Raw genomic sequence first — 20,919 nt, 5'->3', positions numbered from 1 at the left:
TTTTTTGCTTGACGTAAAAAATATCATTTGGCGCTTTGGCTACTTTTTCGGCTACATATTATTTATAATTATATTAATTGAATAAAAATGCACTTTAAAATGGTGTTTCATCGCTTTTTATTAATTAGAGACCCAAATAAAACAAATATTTGTGTTTTTCAAATAAATTTTCTTTAGTCTCTTTTATAATAAATGAATTTATCTATTTCTAAGTAAAAATTGAAAGTGTCTGTAGAAGTAATTTTTTAAAATATCCTTTTTTCTGGATAAAGTTTTAATACTTATTATTATAATCTAGACATGTTAATTTTTAAATATACTTGTATATTGGGCCACAAGTATATATTATATATACTTGTGGCCCAAAACTCCTTGACTTCTTCCAATGTGGCCCAGAAAAACGAAAATGTTGGACACCCCTGATATAGATGATGTTGCGCTTTCCCTGGCAAAGTATACTGGGATAAATAAGAAAATTCGAGCTTTTTTAAGCACATCACTCTCGAAACGGCTGTACCACACTCGCATCGAATCTAAAATAAGATACGGTATCGCTGTACGGGGGAACCGCATCTCTATACGCTGTTAACAAACTTCGGATGGCAGAAAATCGTTACACGCGTTCAATTTATAATTTAAACTTTATGTAATCGGTATCCGAACTCTACCGCACGAAAATATTGACAAGATTAGTGAAATTTACAAGAAACAGATTCTATTGGAGAGCTTCAAATATATAAAGGGCAAAAAGGAAAACGGCTTTCTCGGAATTGGTATTAGTGAATGTCGCAAATCAACACGAGAAACTCGTATAATTCGTGAATATAGTCTTCCAATTGTTAAACTGGAGGTGGGGAGATCTGCACCGATCTTNTTCTATTGGAGAGCTTCAAATATATAAAGGGCAAAAAGGAAAACGGCTTTCTCGGAATTGGTATTAGTGAATGTCGCAAATCAACACGAGAAACTCGTATAATTCGTGAATATAGTCTTCCAATTGTTAAACTGGAGGTGGGGAGATCTGCACCGATCTTTCAATTAATCTTCTATTGGAATAGTCTGTACAACGATCTACGTAATATATCGAGTTACGAATTCTTCAGAAAAAATGTAAAAAAAAACGAAAAAAAAACTTAAGACTCAACGATATTTGTTGTTAATTAATTTTCTTTCTCAGCTCGCGTCCTGTTTTTGTTTGTTTGTTTGTTTTGATTTACTGTTAAGATGCTTGTAAAAGGCCAACCAGTGCCTTTTGAGAAAATAAATAAATAAAATCTAAAATACAGTGGGTGATCGGATAACGAACACTTTCGTGAAAGATTTTTATGTTCGGACAACGAACATCCCACAGAACAAACACAAGAAGAAGCGACTTAAAATAATGAATATCGATTGGTCTTCCCTCGTCTTCGGGCAACAATTCGAAACTTTTTGGAGCGCGGGAGACGTCGACATCGACGCTCAACCGATCGGATACTATTCCTCCGAACTTTAAAACTCTCCCTCGTAATTCCAGCCTTTTATTTTTCCGACAGAAACAATTTTTTTACGTATTCGCGAGGCTGTCGGGTAGGCACCCGTTAAATTTTGCGTCTGTTTTTGTTTTCGAAAGGTAAGAGTATAATAGCAAAGGTAGAGAGCGGGCGGAAGATGCCTAACGTTGCTGGGCAGTATGGCGTGAACGGGTCTACAGAAGGCCGCAGTTCGATCTTATTTAAGAAAAATACTGTATAATCGAGAAGACTCAAGCAGCTAAAGGAGTAACAAAAATCATATCTGAGAAATAAAGAACATCGAAGAGGTCATAATGGAACCCGAAACGGATCTGACGACAGAAGAACGCCAAGAAACTCGGCGAGATATGTTTCCTTCTGAAAAATAGGATTAATGCCGATATCTGTTGTTAAAGATCCTTCGAAGAAGTGAGAGGATGTCGGAACAATGGTCTTAGAATGACATCCAAACCAGGTTGAGGCTTGGGGATTTCTACAATTGCAATGCTGTTAATTACGTACGAAAAATCCTGAAGAAGAGAGAAAAGCAATCGACATTAGACAGATTCTTTAACGCTTTCAAACGGAAAAAAACATGATTAATAAAAACGCAAGACTGTGCATGTATGTATTTTTATTATTACGTATAAATAAACGTAGTAAGAAAGTATATATTTTTTTATTTTGGGGGGTCATCCAGAACGAATTGATTAAATTCCCATTAAAACCTATGGTAAATCGATAATCGGTTAACGAACAAAGTCTTGGAACGGATTATGTTGGTTAACCGATCACCCACTGTATTGTTGAAATACAAATATAAATACCACTCCGCGTACAATGTGCAGTAATCTATACTAATATTATAAAGAGGTAATGTTTGTATGTATGTATGTATGTTAGTTTGTATGCAGCAGGTAATCTCCGAAACTACTCATCCGATTTCAAAAATTTTTTCACCAATATTTAGAATGGAACTTCAGGGTGGACATAGGCTGTATATTATTCCGTTAAACATGGGGGATAGACAGTTCTTTACGGTAAGCCTTACGGGGAAGGCTTACCGTAAAGAACTCTGCTTCTATTTATACTATTTTAGATGCGGGTTTTTGCGCTTTTGATTGCGTTTTAATAGGGTACGTCAAGAGAATGTATTCTAGGAAAAGATTTTTCGAAAAATTTTCCCCCACGGGGGAAGTGTTATACATTTATAATTGATACATTTTGATCCACAACAAGGCGTGGCGGGGTCTGCTAGTATTTAATATATGCATTCATATTATGCCATGCATTCGAACACATATACAGACAACCCCCATAACACGGTAGATACGCTCCTGTTTTTATGAATCTATTTTTTACGATTCCAGCCAATCATAGTCTGGCACGTATGCAGTTTACGGACTACGGCTGTTTGAAAGGTTCCTTTCATAAAATTAATCGATTCTAGACTAATTCGACTCAACATTTCTAAAATACGTATAATTTTTTAGGTATAATCCGTATAAACTATGCTATGAACAAAAAATTGTAGGATTAGTTACCGAGTGTGCACCGTTCGACTACGTCGTTGCTTAAGCTTGTTTTCGTCGCAGAGATTGCCGTCGAATGGCGCTCGCGTGCTTCCTGATAAATTATTTTTTTCGAGAAAAATTCGCTGAACTTTAGAGACATCATTAATCTATATCTATATAAATGGACGTGTGTGATATTTCACTTTTCAGCCGAAACTACACATCGCACATGAGTGGGGTTTGTATGAGGTAGTAGCCCCAAGTCTCCATTCGTGGACTATGGTGGTTTCGTCTCGATACCTCTAAGGGTGGGAGATATGGGGTTTAAAGTGGTTGAAAGAGGAAGATTTTCTATTTCGATTATAGGAATTTTCAAATTCGAATTTAAATTCGAATTGGTTCGATTCTAGGACGATTGTAAACGTTCTAGAAAATTGATCAAATTGAAAATAGTTCGTTTGACTGGACGTAAAAATTCTGTAATTAGTCTGGAAACGGGGGGACCTAATTCTTGCATTCTGTGAAAATGGGTAAGATTGGCTATAATTTAATTAACTTAATTTTCACTATCGTTACTTTTTGCTCAGCGAAGCGGGTCCTTGCAGCTAGTAACGTATATAGTAAAACAAAATGAATTACGGGAGAGATAAAATACAAATAAAGTATATAATATGTAACAAACACGTATTTGCGTAAAATTATTCGCAATAATTGTAGTCGAGGAATGATAATGGTGACAAAGAAAGCCACGAAAATGGATTCCCCGGAGTCAAACGACCAGGCGGATGCCCCAGGAATGCTCGGTGTAGAACCTTCAAGATTCGAAGACGCTCAATATGACGCGGGAGAAAGCCGTAGCCCTCGCCCAGGATCGAAATCGATGGGTGAAAATTGCTACCCGGTATGCTACGTAGCATCGGAGGAGCTGATTCTACTATTACTACTACTGTTATATTATAAAATTATGCTTTTTGCCGTTCTAGTTCTATGTGCAAATGCTAAAAATATTCGTTAAATCCGATCCCAGTCGAGATAGGACACACCACTCCCTTTATCTCCCCACTCCCTCGACCATCAACCACCAAAATTTATTAGCGTCGATTCTTGGAAAATTAGTAAAATTTTCCAAAAGCGCAGAAGTTAGTCAGCTTCGGAGAGGGTGAAGGAAATCGTGCCCCCCGCACAGAAACATCTAAATCAATCAGAAAAGAAACCCGAAAGTTTTTGCATTTCGTTGTCCCGAATACAAAAATCTTGGTGTGTCACGATTTTCATATTTTTGCCAAATTTTCCTTGGGTTGTATATAATCGAGGAAAAGTAATGAGCTACCAAATAATTTTGAAATAGCCTGTTTTATTTTACATTCATCAGTCTTACACTTTTTAGTAGTGAAATTACAGTAACAAAAACTGAAATAAGTTATTTGTCGCGAATCAAAATTGGTCCCAACCGCTCTTAATACAAATGTACTCGACGTTGCAAAATTTACAAGACGCCTCGAAATTTATAACATAACTGGAGTCATTATTGATAATATATAATAAAATGTTTACCATACCAGGTAAACATTTTGTTGACGGAAGAATATGTGGGGTGGCCACGGGTAAAAAGCAATAGATTTACCGTGACAAGTTTGGAAAACTCCCAACATTTGGCATTCCTACTCGGCGGCATTTGTGCAAATGTCGGGCAATTTTCCCGTGTTAGGCCGAGAACGCATAATTTTGTGGAAACGCGTAACCGAGAAGAAATTCTCTCCCATTTTCCAATATTTTGGCTACAGGTTAGAAAAGGCGTCTCCGAATAATTTCCGGTAATTAAGAGTTTGCGCGGCGTTAAATCCCGCGCGTAGCATCTGGTTTATCGTTGTCGCGTGCGATAGTTCGATCCTTTAATCCCCACGAAAGGCCGAATTTTTAAGCCAGCGAAACCGGGACGACGGAACATAGAAACACGTGGTCGGAAAAGTTTTAATGAGGAAAAAAGTCACTTAACGATTACAAATACCAGACCGGTGTCATTTCGTCTGGGTCCAGAAATGCAAATTAAGAAGAAGAGGAAAATGCAGTCGAATTTCGGTCCGAAAATAATCCAGTAGTTCATAGAAGTCTTTCAAGGCTCTTCGCCGCGAGGTGTATTTGATTTTCCTCAAGATCCCACCGGCCAGATTCTCCAGACTGTCTTCCGGCTTCAACTTGGCAACCACCTTCTGCACCGGGATGTTCAGGAAGATCGACACGTTCCAGGTAAACAAGTCTCGCAGTTTGTCGAAGGAACAATCTCGCAAGTTGGCGGCCAGCTGCGCACCTGTAAAAAAAATCACCGGCGTTTAAAACTGCGGCAGAGAAGAAGATCCGACGACTCGTCCTACACTTACAGGGATCGAGGAGAAGAAAACACTCCAAGAAGGTATTCGGACAATCTCCACCCAGATCCAGCTCTTTCAGCCGGCGCCCGACGGACAGCGCCCTCTTTCTCAGCGACATCAGAGGCGGGTAATCGGAGTGGTCGACGGATTCCCAGAAGGATGGGAATACCAGACGAGCCAAATTGAATTGGACGAAATTGGCGCTCAGAATCAAACTCTGTAGGAGAATTTTCCAGTTAGGAAACGGCCCGAGCCGACTTCCGGCGCGGCCAAACTCCACTTACCGAATCGAACTTGGTGAAGCGATCGACCAGGATTTCTTCGGCCATTCGGAAGTTCTTCAGGGTCTCTCGGTTCGCAGTTCGGCAGAATTCCCACACAGTTTCCGTTAGGGCCACGTCGGAACCGGGTCCCTGCCGGAAAATGGGAATAAATCCGTTATCGGACGTGTTACGCGGACAGAGCGCAGTCGTTACTCACCAGCCGCGGATGATCGTCTAGGAAGTCGGGACGAGTGGACACTGTCGATACAAAAGGAATGTACGTTACCAGTCGCGTAGGCTCGCGTCTACGCGCTACTTACGCCATTCGTTCATTCCAGTTTCGAAATCCTCCAGATAAGCCAGGGCGCCGTTTCGCCTGATCACTCTCATCCACTCGGCCTGGCCGCGCGCCCACTTCAGGCTGTCGACCACAGTCTTCAGATCGGCCGCGGACAGGTCGGCGTCGGACAGACACGACCAATAAGAACGCACCAAGAAGCGGCCGACTTCTTTCGCCGCCAATCTTCTCAAAACGAACTCCGAAGAGTAAGTCATCGTCCAGTCTTCTTCTTCCGTCGGCTTCAGCTGGTCCGCGCCTAGAGTGGAAATTTCCGGTCGGAATTAATCGTCGCCTTCCGGTTTCGGACGGCCACCGTAAATCCGAGCGCGCGCGCTTACCCGTATGAAGGGCGGCCATCAACTTGACGAAGTAAAGATGCCGAGGGTTTAGACGTATGTTTTCGAAGGTCGCTCCGACGTTAAACATGTTGGACAAGATGACGCGCACGGGTTCGGATGTGCAGGTAGACGGCTGGATGTACTGTTCTTCTCCCCTAACCACGTTGTGGACGTTGACGTTGAGGGCGGCCATCCAGATCAAGGCGGCCGGCAATCCGTTGACGGACAGCAAGGTCGTCTGGAAAGAAAAGAGGAGCGGGTCGACGGAGGGTCCGACCCAGGCGGGCGAAAGAGATAGACCTACTCTGTCCGAAGCCGGAAAGAGGAAGACGTCTCTCTGCTCGGATATCCAGGTCAGGACGTCGCGGACGCTGCGCTGGAAAATTTCCACGAATTGCTGGTCTCCTCGACCGGTTCGTTCCACCACCTGCCGAAAAAAAAACATTTAAACAACGAATAGAAAAGACGGAACTCCCGGACGAAACGGAACCCACACTCATCCTTCCTTCGGGTCCGGGAGTAGGCAGAAACGTAGAGTCGAAGTTGATTCTGCAAAAGTCTGCCGGAGGGAAAACAAAACGGAGGAGTGAATGGAAGAAAAGAAGAGGAGGAGCGAGAGGAAAGTTCGGTCTCACCCGGAACTACGAAGTTAGCCGAGGCGTACTTGTAGACTTCTTCCGCCAGACAAAATTCACACTCGGTGGGTCCGTGAGGGCGGTTGCAAACCAGGCCCTCTCCGTCGACGACTATCTTCCGGAAACGTTCTCGGCACTCGGCGCAGATATAAATTCCCAAGACGTAAGTACAGGAAGCGCGGCACAGGTAGCAACTTCCGGTAGAGTTCCACAACAACGGAAAGTACGTAGTCAAAGGGCCGAATCCGGCCACCCCCGCCGGGCCTGTAATTCGGAGGATGCGTTAAGGAGACAGGGTTGTGGGAGGGATCAATTTTAACTCTTACTTGATCTTCGACGTCCCCGTTCTGCAAACAAATTCCAACCGCAGCACTCGCCTTCTTCTCGGATAGACGAACTCATCTTTCCGCCGTCCGTATCCGCCGCCCCCTTTTATCCCGTCGTCGTCCCCTGGCGGCGGAATCCGTCGCCGCCTCTTTTTCCACTTCCGTCGGACGGAACCCGACGGGTCGGAAACGTTTCGGTCTCCGACCGACGCATAAAAACCGCGGCCAGGAGTGGCCCACCGGATGGACAAAGCCGGTTGTGGTCGGTAAAGCGTTAGGCGGTCGTCACTTCCGGTGCGGGATGCGTCGACCGGGTCCGCCGGGGAAGCGTGAAGAAAATATGGGAAAAAGAGCTTTTAATCTTATTCCGACGTTTTTTCGTCGGTCTTCGGTGTCCGTCTTAACTCAGTAGAAAAAGCGTTTTTATGCAAATTTCCGGTCGAAGATCGGGAACGGCGTTGAACGTCCGTTGCAAAGAAGCCTCCTTCCGGCGCTTTTCTTCTTTAAGGAAAGAAAGATCGGCAGGAAGTCCATCGATGCAAAGAGGAAGCGGACCGACACTCGCTTCCGGCGTAAAGGGCCGGAAGAAAAAGAAAATAATGAAGACGGCAGTTCCGCACTAAACGTAACGTAATGAAGTTTCCTCCTGTCCGCGGCGAAGACGGAGGAGTGAGTGCCTTTCTTCCCAATTAATGCGTAAATGTTTGAGAAGGAATAACACCGACCGACGTACCTGTATGGAAGAAGGAAGTAACTGCCGCAAACTGTGGTAGGACGACGACGGATTAACGGGAACGAGTTGTTCCGCCCTCCCGAGAACCGAATTTCGTCGGGTATGTACTTTGAAACTTATTTCGTTCACCCGTAATCGATACGGCGTCGGAAGGCAAATTCCTTTCGCCTTCCAAACGTTTAAGTAAAAAGAGAGAAAATTTGTATGCCGTTCTGTTTATTGGCAGTTATCGTGGTAGATGCTTTAACACCCTTTCCGGCCCAGGCGCAAATTTACTCATTTCTTAGAAAACCAACATTTACCCAACCGTCTTTTATCCGCCCAAGTGGAATTAAAGGTTTTCGGCCACTGTTTAATGCTTAGGGACGATCGTCGGTCTTCGTATTGACCCCTTTTTTTGTACTCCGACAAATTATTAACGCCGTCTCCCTTAGAGGAAACGAAAATTTATATAAATGTATACAAATGTCAAATATTCACCATTAAAATAAAACTTTAAAGTTCGTTTTATTCATTTGACGTAGATGTTATTTTAAAAAATTTTATTAGTTAATTTTCCAAGCCAATGCGTGTAGCGGGAATGCCCGATGGTTAGACATTGGCACCCGTAAGTTCACGTAAAGATTTACGTACGATAAAAGTCACATTAATAGTTATTTGGTGTTTGTCGTCTTAGATTTTCGCTTTATAATGCCTCTAGTTTGTGACGGTAGCTGTTTGACTTTGTAAATATTTTTTTATATTTTACTCAATTTTCGCCATTTAATGTTGTTTGAAATAATATCCAAAGGCATCGGCTGTCCAGCTACGTTGCTCTTCGTCGCCATATTGATTTCCCACGCTTTTTGTTGGGCGAACGGCAGATTATAAATCAAACACAAGTGGGAAGCTAAACGCATGAAGTTTATACAAATAATTATTAACACTAACAATTTAAAATGAAGACGTACTTTTTTCAGTCGAAATTTGCAAAGTTTTCTAAGAGACCACTTCAAAAACATCACACGAACGAAAGAGAAGCTCTACTTCTGAGGACGACCACTTCGTCACTATAGACCAGACGTCGCAAACTTTTTCCACAGCGGGCCAGATAACTGAGAATGACGAGCGCGGGGGGCCATATAACCATTTTGTTCAATACAGCACATCGAATACACAAAAAGTAAACACAACCGACATACCAGTGGCGTGCCGTCATTGGAAGCGATGGAAGCGCCGTTTTCCTTGTATTTTCTAAACAATAAATACATACAGTAAACCCCCTATAAGGCGGGTTCATATAATGCAGATTCCTATAACGCGGCGAAAAAATTGCCACAGTATTCGTATAAAGACACTAAAAGGGACGCGTGAAACGCGGTAAAACGTCATCGCCGACTCGTGTCGCGACAGGATTGGTTGAATCTGGACTAATAGTAGACGAGCAGCCGAACTACAGACAGTTTAGGCGGGCAAGTCGAGTTTACTATCGTCTGTACAGTATGTAAATTAAGTACCGTAAGTCTAATACAGTACTGTAATTTTATACATTTCTTGTGAATAAAACATTTTTTATTCAACGGCCATAAAAATTATTTATATCAATGATGTCTCGAAAGTTCAACGAATTTTTCGCAGAAAAATAACTCATTAGAAAACGCGCCCGCCGTTTGGTGCGCCACTCCGCGACGAAAACAAGCTTGAGCAATGGCGACGTCGAACGGTGCACACTCGGTAAGTAATCTTAAAATTTTTTGTTTGTAGCATAGTTTATGCGGATTATTCCCAAAAAATTATACGTGTTTTGGAAATGTTGAGTGAAATTAGTCTAGTATCGATTAATTTTATGGAAGAAAACCTTTCAAACAGCCGTAGTCGGTAAACTGCACAAGTGTCGGGCTGTGATTGGCTCACGTATTTAAGGATTCCTACAACGCGAAATTCTTATAAAGTGGAACGTATCTACCGCGTTGTAGGGATCGACTGTATTAATTTTAATTACATGAAAATAATCGCACAATATTTTATTATAACCGCATTATGTATCTTATTACAAATTTCTATACTACACGTGAAAAAAAATAAGATCGCTATCGTATATTGGAATACAGTAGAGCGTCCGTTATCCGAAAGAATTCCAGTCGGCAAATTTAAATTTTCGCTAGTGTTGTGGCGCTGCAATCTTTGGCTATGTCTTGGGCTACTGAAATATTTTACGTTTTTGATACTAAATTAACTTCTGAAGTATATTTTTTTATAGTTCTTATATTTTTCAATATATTTATTATGTTTGTATAAAATAAAAAAAAATAATTTTTAACGATATAATAGTCTTCGTTAGGCTTAACAACGACGAAAATTCAACGCGAAGCGACACGCAACGGAGAAAAATTTCAACACGGGATAGGTTAATATATTTTTCGTACATAATCGGTTATCCGAAAATAAGTTATCCGAACGATCCAGTTTTCAATTGATTTGGATAAACGATTCTCTACTGTATTAGTGGCGGAGTGGAAGCGTTGTATCTTCGGCCTCCAAAAGGCTAGATTCGCGCACGCGCTTTACACAGCACCAACCTCATCCGGTTTAGCCGGTGGAAGCTTAGGACCTGGGGTGGACCTACGCGTATGCCGCATCCAATTCCATCCGGGCCGTTAGCCGCCCGCTGGCTAGATATTTGGCCGCCCTCGCCCGATTACGCGAATCGCGACGAGATTTATAACTTAACCCAACCGATAAGAATTTACCGGTACGTTTTTACCATAGTTGCGTATAGTTGACGGGAGTTAAAAAATCCATTAAAATATTTGATATTTTTATTCCGCTCTCCGATTTTATATTACTGACAGATTTCGATGTTAAACCAATTTTGTATATCCCATCTTTAAGGGGATGTAGAAAAAAACGTGTACAATTCTTGTACAATGTTAAAAAATTAACCGTTACTTTGGCAGCGTCATTTACGACTAAATTGAATGAACGAGAGAGATGCACCAGCGTAAAATCGAAAGAATTTTACATAGGTTATTGCAGGTTTTTCTAATCCATTTATCTTTCTCTGTGGGTCGAGGGATGCCGCCGCCCGTTACCACTACGTATTTTAAGTCGTTCTAAATATTAGTTGTATAGGGTTTTAAAAAGTAACCCGAAAGACCGTTGGACACCGTGGGCCACGGTTTAAGCTTCTCCGTTTAGCGGCACGGCGGTTTCCGTAGAAAAGAGTTTATAGTTAGGTAAAGTCGGTAAACGGGTGATGAAGATAACGGAAGAAGCGCCGGCGGTTACTTTTATTTCTCCCCACTTGGAATAGCCGGAATTTACCAGTTGGTTGCGGCGATTTTAAGTAACGGTAAAGAAATCGGTCCGGCCATCGTCCGATTGACGGGAAAATCGAAAACCAAATGGGCGGATCTACATAGGGACTAATAGGGCTTATGCCTCGGGCACCCACAAAAATGAAATTACTATCATAAACTTTTAATACTTTTTCGTTAACAATGAGCACTAATGGTATTGTAAAAAATAGCTAATACAGTAGTCTATAATACTAAAAATTATCATCATTAATATTTGTTTTATTGTAATCGATGTAAATATTTCTTTATTTCTTATTTTTTTTTTAAATAAGATATGAAGTTTGTCATTCAACACCGTTTCATAAATATATTTCAACTCTGATTTTGATGTTATTAAAAACGAATCTTAAACCCCAATTTAAAGATTTTTAAAATGGGGCCCCGTTGGACTTCGACGAGCTCTAGGCCCCGAAAACCTAGATTCGCCCCCGGTGCCATCCTCGTCGGCTTAATATAACGCGTGGCTGAAAAAATAATTGGTGTGGGAGTGGGTACCCGCCAGGATGGGAACGTCGCCCGACGCGTCATTAAGCTTCGGCCGCGGAGTGGGCCCGCTAGTTTCGAATAAACGACGACTTCCGACACCTTTCTGTCCGCTCTAACCGAAGCCACGGTCGGGACGAGAGTGTGGAGGGGGAAGAAACCGGCCTTTACGGCCGAGCGCAGGTGGTGCGAATTCCGAGCGGGTGAGTGATCTCCCCGGCGCCGAATAAAAGAGACGGCCGGGATCGGGCCGTCGACTCGTTCCTCCGTACAATTCGAGGTAAGAATCTCCGTCCTTTCCCCTCCGTTCCCGCTCCAACGCCTTTTTCCGGCAACCGCGCTTTGGGAATCGGCCGGAGTCCCTTCTCTTCCGTCTTCCTTGGCCGGGAGGGATAGGGGGAGCCGGAAAAGAGCGGAGTCTAACCACTTTTTCTCGGCAGATGGTCTCCGTCGGTCGTCGTTGGATCTGGGCCCTTCTGGCCTCCTTGTTGCTACTCCACACCCTGGCAGGTAAGTACTCCTCTTCTCTTCCCGAAGGGCCCTATCCCGGAAAGACAATAACCCGGGTGGGTATTTTTTCAGAGGCCGGAAGAGGCAAGGAGATAATGAGCAAAATCAAGAAAAAGCTAGCCGATGGTATTTATTTTCCTTCTTATCTCTACGTTCTTACTCTTATCAATTTCTGTTCATATTCGTCTACTCCGACCTTGTTTATTAATAGGACCTTAATAGCTTATACCGGTGTATTTTCCGAATGGCAAAGAGAGGAGTTTTTAGTCGAAAGTCAAAACAAAATAAAAATAAAGATACTTTGTTGTTCCGTTCCGTCCTGTTAATAAACGAGGTCCGAGTAGACGAAGATACAAACAGAAATTGCTATTTATTTCCGTTGGCGCCCGCTTCTTCCGCCCGGACCGTCTCCGGCCTCCCCTCCGCCGAAGCGGGAGAAAAGGAGGCTAGGGGAGAATTAGCGTCCGGTCTCTTCCGCTCTTTTCCCGTTTCGGCAATTCCGTGGAAATTGTTTCGTCGGTGGCCGCTGGATTCGGGCCCTCCGTAGAAATTAGCCGTGGTCGGGCATTTTTAAACAGGCAAAAAGAAGGCCGCCTCCCGCTTACTCCGTGGTCCGTCTTCAAACGCGGTAAACGTCGACTCGGACGGAAGGCTCCGAAACGGGCGATTACAATTAAAACCTGGTAGAATTGTTTGTAACCGGGCCCAAAAGTCTGGGGTGCGGCCCCGCGTCGGATGCTTCGGCGTTAGAACCGGGAAGAACGAGACGGAACAAAAAGGCGGAGTTCGCCTTAGGCCCGAAACTAGCCGGCGCGGAAGAACGAGCCAACGGAGTAGATCGGGGGCCCCCTAGACCCACGTCGGTCCACGCCTCCGGCATTTTCGTCGACCGTTTCCTCCGGAGTTTCGCACCCGCCGACGACTCCGTCGGACGCCCGGGTTGAGACTTCGGACCACGCCGCCGCTAACCCGGAATTCGGATTTTTGCAGCCAAAGTGACGGTGAAGGGTGCGTGGGACAAGTTGACGTCCAAGTCGGAGTACGCCTGTCCGGTCATCGAGAAGTTCTGCGAAGACCACTGCGCCGCCAAGGAGTCCATCGGCAAGTGCGAAGACTTCAAGTGTCTGTGTCTCAAGCCCGAGTGACCCGTGTAAATTTCTTTCGTCTTCATTAAATCACGTTTCTCCACGCACCGCTCTCCGCCTCTTCTTCTTTCCCGCCTTGTTTTCCCATTCTTTTTAACTGCGGGGTTCCGTGGGAGTAGGAAGTAAGCCGCGAAAGCGGGTTTAAATCGACTCGGGAAGAGGATTAAAACTGCGGACGGAGGGATCCACTTGTAGACTGGTCGCCCGGTCCAGGTGTACCGAGCGTCCGGCGGTCTTAGACAACGGAGCTTTTTTGTTATAACGGGCGTTCTTACTTTTGCCTTATACTACGTTCGCCACTCGCTTCGATCTCGATTTACCTATAATCTGGATTGTAACTGTCCCCAGACTAACGTCGAGCTGTTCGCGCAGGCAGTTCGCTCGGGAAGAACCCGGCTATAACACGCGTTGACAAAACTGACATAACTACGCGGTTAGTCACAAACACCAACAAACAAAATGGAAGATTTGGTTAGAAATAAATACTTTATCTTGCCGTATATATAATAATAGACAGATGTCTTTTTTATTTCTCTGTCGATAGCCCGACACGTGTTCCGCAGCCATCTTGTATTTTCTCGCGCTCGTGGGATTGTGGGATCTCTGTTATGACTGGATCTAGCTTCGAGAACTCTGTCGAATCGATCGCGATTGAACATCGTTTCGGTCGAGATCGAAACGATCGAGAGAGGTCGCACCACGGCATAGTCGCCGACCTTGGTCACAATCTAGATCAGCGTTTCTCAACCTCTAACGAATCGTCGCCCCCTTCAATAAAACCGTTACGTAGTATCGCCCCCTTGGCTTCAAAATTCCGATGCCCAGGGCCGAGGCTAACGCCAAATTCGTACCGCATCGAATAGACTAGTGACTAGTATAACGCTATTTGTTTAATTATTGTACGATATAACCAATAAAATATCTAATTAGTCTTAATGTAATGTTTTACTATATCGCCCAGAAAATTCTTTTTGCCCTCCAAAATATAAATTGTTATTAACCGCCCCTCTACGTGGAAAAACGCCCACACGGGGGCGAAATCGCTCCCGTTGAGAAACATTGATCTTGATCGAAATGTTCGGTGCGAACGGGCTATTAAAATAAGTTGGCTCCGGGTGCTGTACGTGTTTGGCCGGAAAGTCTTTTAATTAATTAAAGGTTCATTTATTTTTTAACCATTTTGGCGGTTTGCATTATCTGGTCAAAGCTGACGTGGCGATTTCGGCCGGTTTCGTTACCGACGAATGGGTTCCTACTGTTTATCGAGCCATAAATTTACCGTAACTGGCGTGCAGGACTCGATCCGAGAGTACAGTACAACCATTACCGTCGACCTCCGAAATCTGCATTGGCGCATTCGGCGGATTTTATGGCGAAAGACGAGTGCCGACCCCGGGCCAGAGGAACGGCAGCCGTCTAAGGATTGTAAGTTCTTTTTCCGGACCGAAGCCGCCAGGTCTCGCGTCTCGGTGGTTTCCCGGAGAGCAACGGGTGGCATCTTTCCAGAAATGCATGCTGACCGAATTGACATGATTCTCGTCACGTGATACGCGTCCGCTTTCCACCGCGCCGCTCCGCCAAGAAAACCAGCTTAAGCGATGGCGTCTTCCAACGGTTCGCACTCTGTAAGTTTTTCTACAATTTTTCCCTTATAACTTATTTTATACCGATCATTGTCAAAAAGTTATACGTGTTTTGGAAATTTTCGAGTCAAGTTGATTGATTTTATGAAAGAAAACCTCTCGAACTGCTGTACCCTCTACACTGCGTAAGTTCCCTAAGTGCGAGAGTATTGGGAATGGCCTAATCGTAATTCGGGTACAAAGTATTCGATATTCCAAACTTCCAGCAATTTCCAATATTTTTCCCATCCAAAATTTTTGACAAGATCGTAAGCAAACTTAGAAAGAGTGCGCTGGTAAAGTGGAACGAGTTAAACGAGAATGACGTCGTCGTTATTCTTATTTCGTTAGACTTTTCGACCGATTCGTTTCTAAAATCCAAGATACGAATGTTTCTAGTGCATTTTCCTTAGATAGCTTCGGGTGGACAGTTATTTCCATCGTTTCACCTTTTATTGCGCAGTTTAAACACTCGAATAGATTTAGAAACGTGCATATCGTCGGGCGCCATTTTCTTAACGAAGCCAACTAACTCTTTTCTTCGTGAACTTCGTTAGAGTTTCGTTCGAAACGTCGTCGCCGCAGAGCTAACGCGTTTAACTTGTTCGACTTTACCAGCGTATCCAGTTTAATCGATATACAAATCAATCCCGGTAGGCATCGTTTTCGAGTAGCGCGTGGCCTACCTACTATAGTTGCTCGTTTATATTTACGGCTGGCAGATGGAGCCAGTTTCGAATGTAGGGTCGAGGTCTATAAACGTAAGGTGTAGACACGATACCGCGATGCGTGGCGGCAGTCGCCATTTTGGATCCTTTTGGAATTATGTGTACAGAATTGCTAGAGCCAAGCCGATCGTTTCTTTCGATCCGAATTCGTTGGATTTCTTGTTATTTACATATACTTTTAAAATGGTTTGATGTTCGGCACCGAATTGTAAACATTCCGCATCCAAAAGTATAAGATTGTTTCGTTTCTCTCTGATAGATTCGGGAGAATGATGATTTGAGACTTAATATAAGTAATGGTTTATTAATGATTATATACGGAGAAACCAGATTTACTAAAATTCAATAGTAACGAAAACATTTATATTAATTAAATTATTATTAATATTTATTAATTATTGGGAATATTTCTGCCGTATGAGATTTGTAATATAATAATACGCCATTACTGGCTTAGAAGACTACGGTAAATTATTTTGTTCTTTTAGTCGATGTTTTCCTTTATCGAGAAGAACGGCCGTAAAGATTGCTCGAATAAGAAACAATCGACTGAAATTTAATGCATATTTTATAATTATTATGGCTTTTATAAATTCATAGTTTGATACAAATGATGCTATTTGCTGCATACACCGTCGTTCGGTGCGAACGTGTTGCATTTTCTGAACTAACTTTTAGTCAAATTGGAAAATACAGTATTAGTTACTAATAGAGATTTCTTTTAAATATTTCGCATTGTTAGATGAAAACAAAAATCCAGTATATAAACTGCTTTAATATTTTCCACTTATTATAAAATGCTGGCGATACGCATCATTTAAGCGCTTTTAATTAACCCTGTTTAAATTACACTAAAACGTGGTCTCGGATGGGTACTAGTCTATAAGCTGTTTGATCGACGGGTTGTACGACAACATTACGCAACTTATTAAACAGAATAACAGAAACATTACAATAATGATTTATTAAACAGAATAAATGTTATAATATGTTGTTTGTGGTCTGAAAACACACTTTAAAACTTAAAATAAAATATAGTAATCAAAGTTAACACTTTCAGCCATTTAAAGTAATACAGTGGAACCTCGCTTAACCAGCGTAATTCGGTTCAGAATCTTACTCGTAATGCGAAGCACTCGTTAATCGAAACAGTTTTCCCATAGAAATTAATGTAAAATACGATAATGCTTTTCGTGCCGAAAAAATACTCAAATATTTTATTTATAACGTTTATTCAAAGAAAATTATATAATGTACATTGTTAAGGAGCGTCAATCATCTTCATCTTTTCTTCTAGCGCGGAATGCCAATTCGATTTGCGAGAAACAAATAAAACCAGAAAAAGAATCAGATAATATGTGTGATGAACGCGCCAAACGATACGCAAATTGTCGGGCCATGTAAAGGCTGTAATTCAATATCAGAAATTAATTACGCTGCCATCTCGTATTAAATTTTAGAAATGTCTAAATTAAAAATTATTTATTTACAATTATAATTGCCTACCTCTAGTCAAATTAATTAATTTCTAATACAGTAGAGCGTCGTTTATCCGAATCAATTGGGGACTGGGTTGTTCGGATAACCGATTATGTACCAAAAAATATATTAATCTATCCCATGTTGAAATTTTTCTCCGTTGCGTGTGGCTTCGCCTTGAATTTTCGTCGATGTTAAGCCTAACGTAAACTTTTTAAAATAATAATCGTGGCTATTGTATCGTTAAAAATTATTTCTTTATTTTTTACAANTTTTTGATACTAAATTAACTTCTGAAGTATATTTTTTTATAGTTCTTATATTTTTCAATATATTTATTATGTTTGTATAAAATAAAAAAAAATAATTTTTAACGATATAATAGTCTTCGTTAGGCTTAACAACGACGAAAATTCAACGCGAAGCGACACGCAACGGAGAAAAATTTCAACACGGGATAGGTTAATATATTTTTCGTACATAATCGGTTATCCGAAAATAAGTTATCCGAACGATCCAGTTTTCAATTGATTTGGATAAACGATTCTCTACTGTATTAGTGGCGGAGTGGAAGCGTTGTATCTTCGGCCTCCAAAAGGCTAGATTCGCGCACGCGCTTTACACAGCACCAACCTCATCCGGTTTAGCCGGTGGAAGCTTAGGACCTGGGGTGGACCTACGCGTATGCCGCATCCAATTCCATCCGGGCCGTTAGCCGCCCGCTGGCTAGATATTTGGCCGCCCTCGCCCGATTACGCGAATCGCGACGAGATTTATAACTTAACCCAACCGATAAGAATTTACCGGTACGTTTTTACCATAGTTGCGTATAGTTGACGGGAGTTAAAAAATCCATTAAAATATTTGATATTTTTATTCCGCTCTCCGATTTTATATTACTGACAGATTTCGATGTTAAACCAATTTTGTATATCCCATCTTTAAGGGGATGTAGAAAAAAACGTGTACAATTCTTGTACAATGTTAAAAAATTAACCGTTACTTTGGCAGCGTCATTTACGACTAAATTGAATGAACGAGAGAGATGCACCAGCGTAAAATCGAAAGAATTTTACATAGGTTATTGCAGGTTTTTCTAATCCATTTATCTTTCTCTGTGGGTCGAGGGATGCCGCCGCCCGTTACCACTACGTATTTTAAGTCGTTCTAAATATTAGTTGTATAGGGTTTTAAAAAGTAACCCGAAAGACCGTTGGACACCGTGGGCCACGGTTTAAGCTTCTCCGTTTAGCGGCACGGCGGTTTCCGTAGAAAAGAGTTTATAGTTAGGTAAAGTCGGTAAACGGGTGATGAAGATAACGGAAGAAGCGCCGGCGGTTACTTTTATTTCTCCCCACTTGGAATAGCCGGAATTTACCAGTTGGTTGCGGCGATTTTAAGTAACGGTAAAGAAATCGGTCCGGCCATCGTCCGATTGACGGGAAAATCGAAAACCAAATGGGCGGATCTACATAGGGACTAATAGGGCTTATGCCTCGGGCACCCACAAAAATGAAATTACTATCATAAACTTTTAATACTTTTTCGTTAACAATGAGCACTAATGGTATTGTAAAAAATAGCTAATACAGTAGTCTATAATACTAAAAATTATCATCATTAATATTTGTTTTATTGTAATCGATGTAAAGATTCCTTTATTTCTTATTTTTTTTTTAAATAAGATATGAAGTTTGTCATTCAACACCGTTTCATAAATATATTTCAACTCTGATTTTGATGTTATTAAAAACGAATCTTAAACCCCAATTTAAAGATTTTTAAAATGGGGCCCCGTTGGACTTCGACGAGCTCTAGGCCCCGAAAACCTAGATTCGCCCCCGGTGCCATCCTCGTCGGCTTAATATAACGCGTGGCTGAAAAAATAATTGGTGTGGGAGTGGGTACCCGCCAGGATGGGAACGTCGCCCGACGCGTCATTAAGCTTCGGCCGCGGAGTGGGCCCGCTAGTTTCGAATAAACGACGACTTCCGACACCTTTCTGTCCGCTCTAACCGAAGCCACGGTCGGGACGAGAGTGTGGAGGGGGAAGAAACCGGCCTTTACGGCCGAGCGCAGGTGGTGCGAATTCCGAGCGGGTGAGTGATCTCCCCGGCGCCGAATAAAAGAGACGGCCGGGATCGGGCCGTCGACTCGTTCCTCCGTACAATTCGAGGTAAGAATCTCCGTCCTTTCCCCTCCGTTCCCGCTCCAACGCCTTTTTCCGGCAACCGCGCTTTGGGAATCGGCCGGAGTCCCTTCTCTTCCGTCTTCCTTGGCCGGGAGGGATAGGGGGAGCCGGAAAAGAGCGGAGTCTAACCACTTTTTCTCGGCAGATGGTCTCCGTCGGTCGTCGTTGGATCTGGGCCCTTCTGGCCTCCTTGTTGCTACTCCACACCCTGGCAGGTAAGTACTCCTCTTCTCTTCCCGAAGGGCCCTATCCCGGAAAGACAATAACCCGGGTGGGTATTTTTTCAGAGGCCGGAAGAGGCAAGGAGATAATGAGCAAAATCAAGAAAAAGCTAGCCGATGGTATTTATTTTCCTTCTTATCTCTACGTTCTTACTCTTATCAATTTCTGTTCATATTCGTCTACTCCGACCTTGTTTATTAATAGGACCTTAATAGCTTATACCGGTGTATTTTCCGAATGGCAAAGAGAGGAGTTTTTAGTCGAAAGTCAAAACAAAATAAAAATAAAGATACTTTGTTGTTCCGTTCCGTCCTGTTAATAAACGAGGTCCGAGTAGACGAAGATACAAACAGAAATTGCTATTTATTTCCGTTGGCGCCCGCTTCTTCCGCCCGGACCGTCTCCGGCCTCCCCTCCGCCGAAGCGGGAGAAAAGGAGGCTAGGGGAGAATTAGCGTCCGGTCTCTTCCGCTCTTTTCCCGTTTCGGCAATTCCGTGGAAATTGTTTCGTCGGTGGCCGCTGGATTCGGGCCCTCCGTAGAAATTAGCCGTGGTCGGGCATTTTTAAACAGGCAAAAAGAAGGCCGCCTCCCGCTTACTCCGTGGTCCGTCTTCAAACGCGGTAAACGTCGACTCGGACGGAAGGCTCCGAAACGGGCGATTACAATTAAAACCTGGTAGAATTGTTTGTAACCGGGCCCAAAAGTCTGGGGTGCGGCCCCGCGTCGGATGCTTCGGCGTTAGAACCGGGAAGAACGAGACGGAACAAAAAGGCGGAGTTCGCCTTAGGCCCGAAACTAGCCGGCGCGGAAGAACGAGCCAACGGAGTAGATCGGGGGCCCCCTAGACCCACGTCGGTCCACGCCTCCGGCATTTTCGTCGACCGTTTCCTCCGGAGTTTCGCACCCGCCGACGACTCCGTCGGACGCCCGGGTTGAGACTTCGGACCACNATGTGAGATATTTTCTGTTTAATTTTAATTTAAACTTTCTTGGGTTTGAGAGGCACTGTAAATTGTACAGAAAGCTCTAGTTATATATTTTTGCTCTGCCGTTTTTTGAGATTTTTAATTAAAGATTTATAATCTTTACAATCAACGTTTTTCTTAAAGAGTAAGTAAATATCTCTTTTTTAATATTTAAAAATAATAATAATACGTAAATATTTCACGTATTTTTTAAATTAATAGCA

General features: G+C 42.8%; 2 protein-coding genes and 1 long non-coding RNA gene across 3 annotated transcripts in view; 2 read left to right on the top strand and 1 right to left on the bottom strand.

Annotated features, from left to right (window-relative positions):
• The window catches only part of LOC111622135 (ras-like GTP-binding protein Rho1), a 42,949-nt gene extending 29,415 nt beyond the window's left edge, over positions 1–13,534 (top strand). The window contains exons 2-4 of the mRNA XM_023364460.1: positions 12,273–12,342; positions 12,415–12,468; positions 13,333–13,534. Coding sequence (XP_023220228.1) covers positions 12,273–12,342; positions 12,415–12,468; positions 13,333–13,487 — 279 coding nt within the window. The 3' untranslated portion in view covers positions 13,488–13,534. The remainder of the gene's footprint in view (positions 1–12,272; positions 12,343–12,414; positions 12,469–13,332) is intronic.
• LOC111622134 lies at positions 4,594–7,369 on the bottom strand. Its single transcript, XM_023364458.1, has 10 exons — positions 7,279–7,369; positions 6,953–7,216; positions 6,812–6,876; positions 6,622–6,744; positions 6,318–6,555; positions 5,960–6,235; positions 5,857–5,897; positions 5,661–5,789; positions 5,386–5,593; positions 4,594–5,315 (listed from the first exon to the last, which is right to left on the bottom strand). Exons 1-10 carry the CDS (start codon positions 7,352–7,354, stop codon positions 5,026–5,028), a joined length of 1,710 nt encoding a protein of 569 aa, XP_023220226.1. The 5' UTR covers positions 7,355–7,369; the 3' UTR covers positions 4,594–5,025.
• A 5,929-nt stretch (positions 13,535–19,463) lies between the features above and the next one.
• On the top strand, positions 19,464–20,599 carry LOC111622120. Its single transcript, XR_002756198.1, has 3 exons — positions 19,464–19,492; positions 19,653–19,722; positions 19,795–20,599. It is a non-coding gene; the product is annotated as an uncharacterized LOC111622120 (long non-coding RNA).
• The last annotated feature ends 320 nt before the right edge of the window (positions 20,600–20,919 follow it).

This window comes from Centruroides sculpturatus, unplaced genomic scaffold (genome assembly GCF_000671375.1).
Source record: "Centruroides sculpturatus isolate CEXI.00-Female unplaced genomic scaffold, Cexi_2.0 scaffold140, whole genome shotgun sequence".
In the NCBI taxonomy this organism is placed as follows: Eukaryota; Metazoa; Arthropoda; class Arachnida; order Scorpiones; family Buthidae; genus Centruroides; species Centruroides sculpturatus.
Note: the sequence above shows the minus strand (reverse complement) of the source record. Positions and strands in the feature narration are given on the sequence as shown.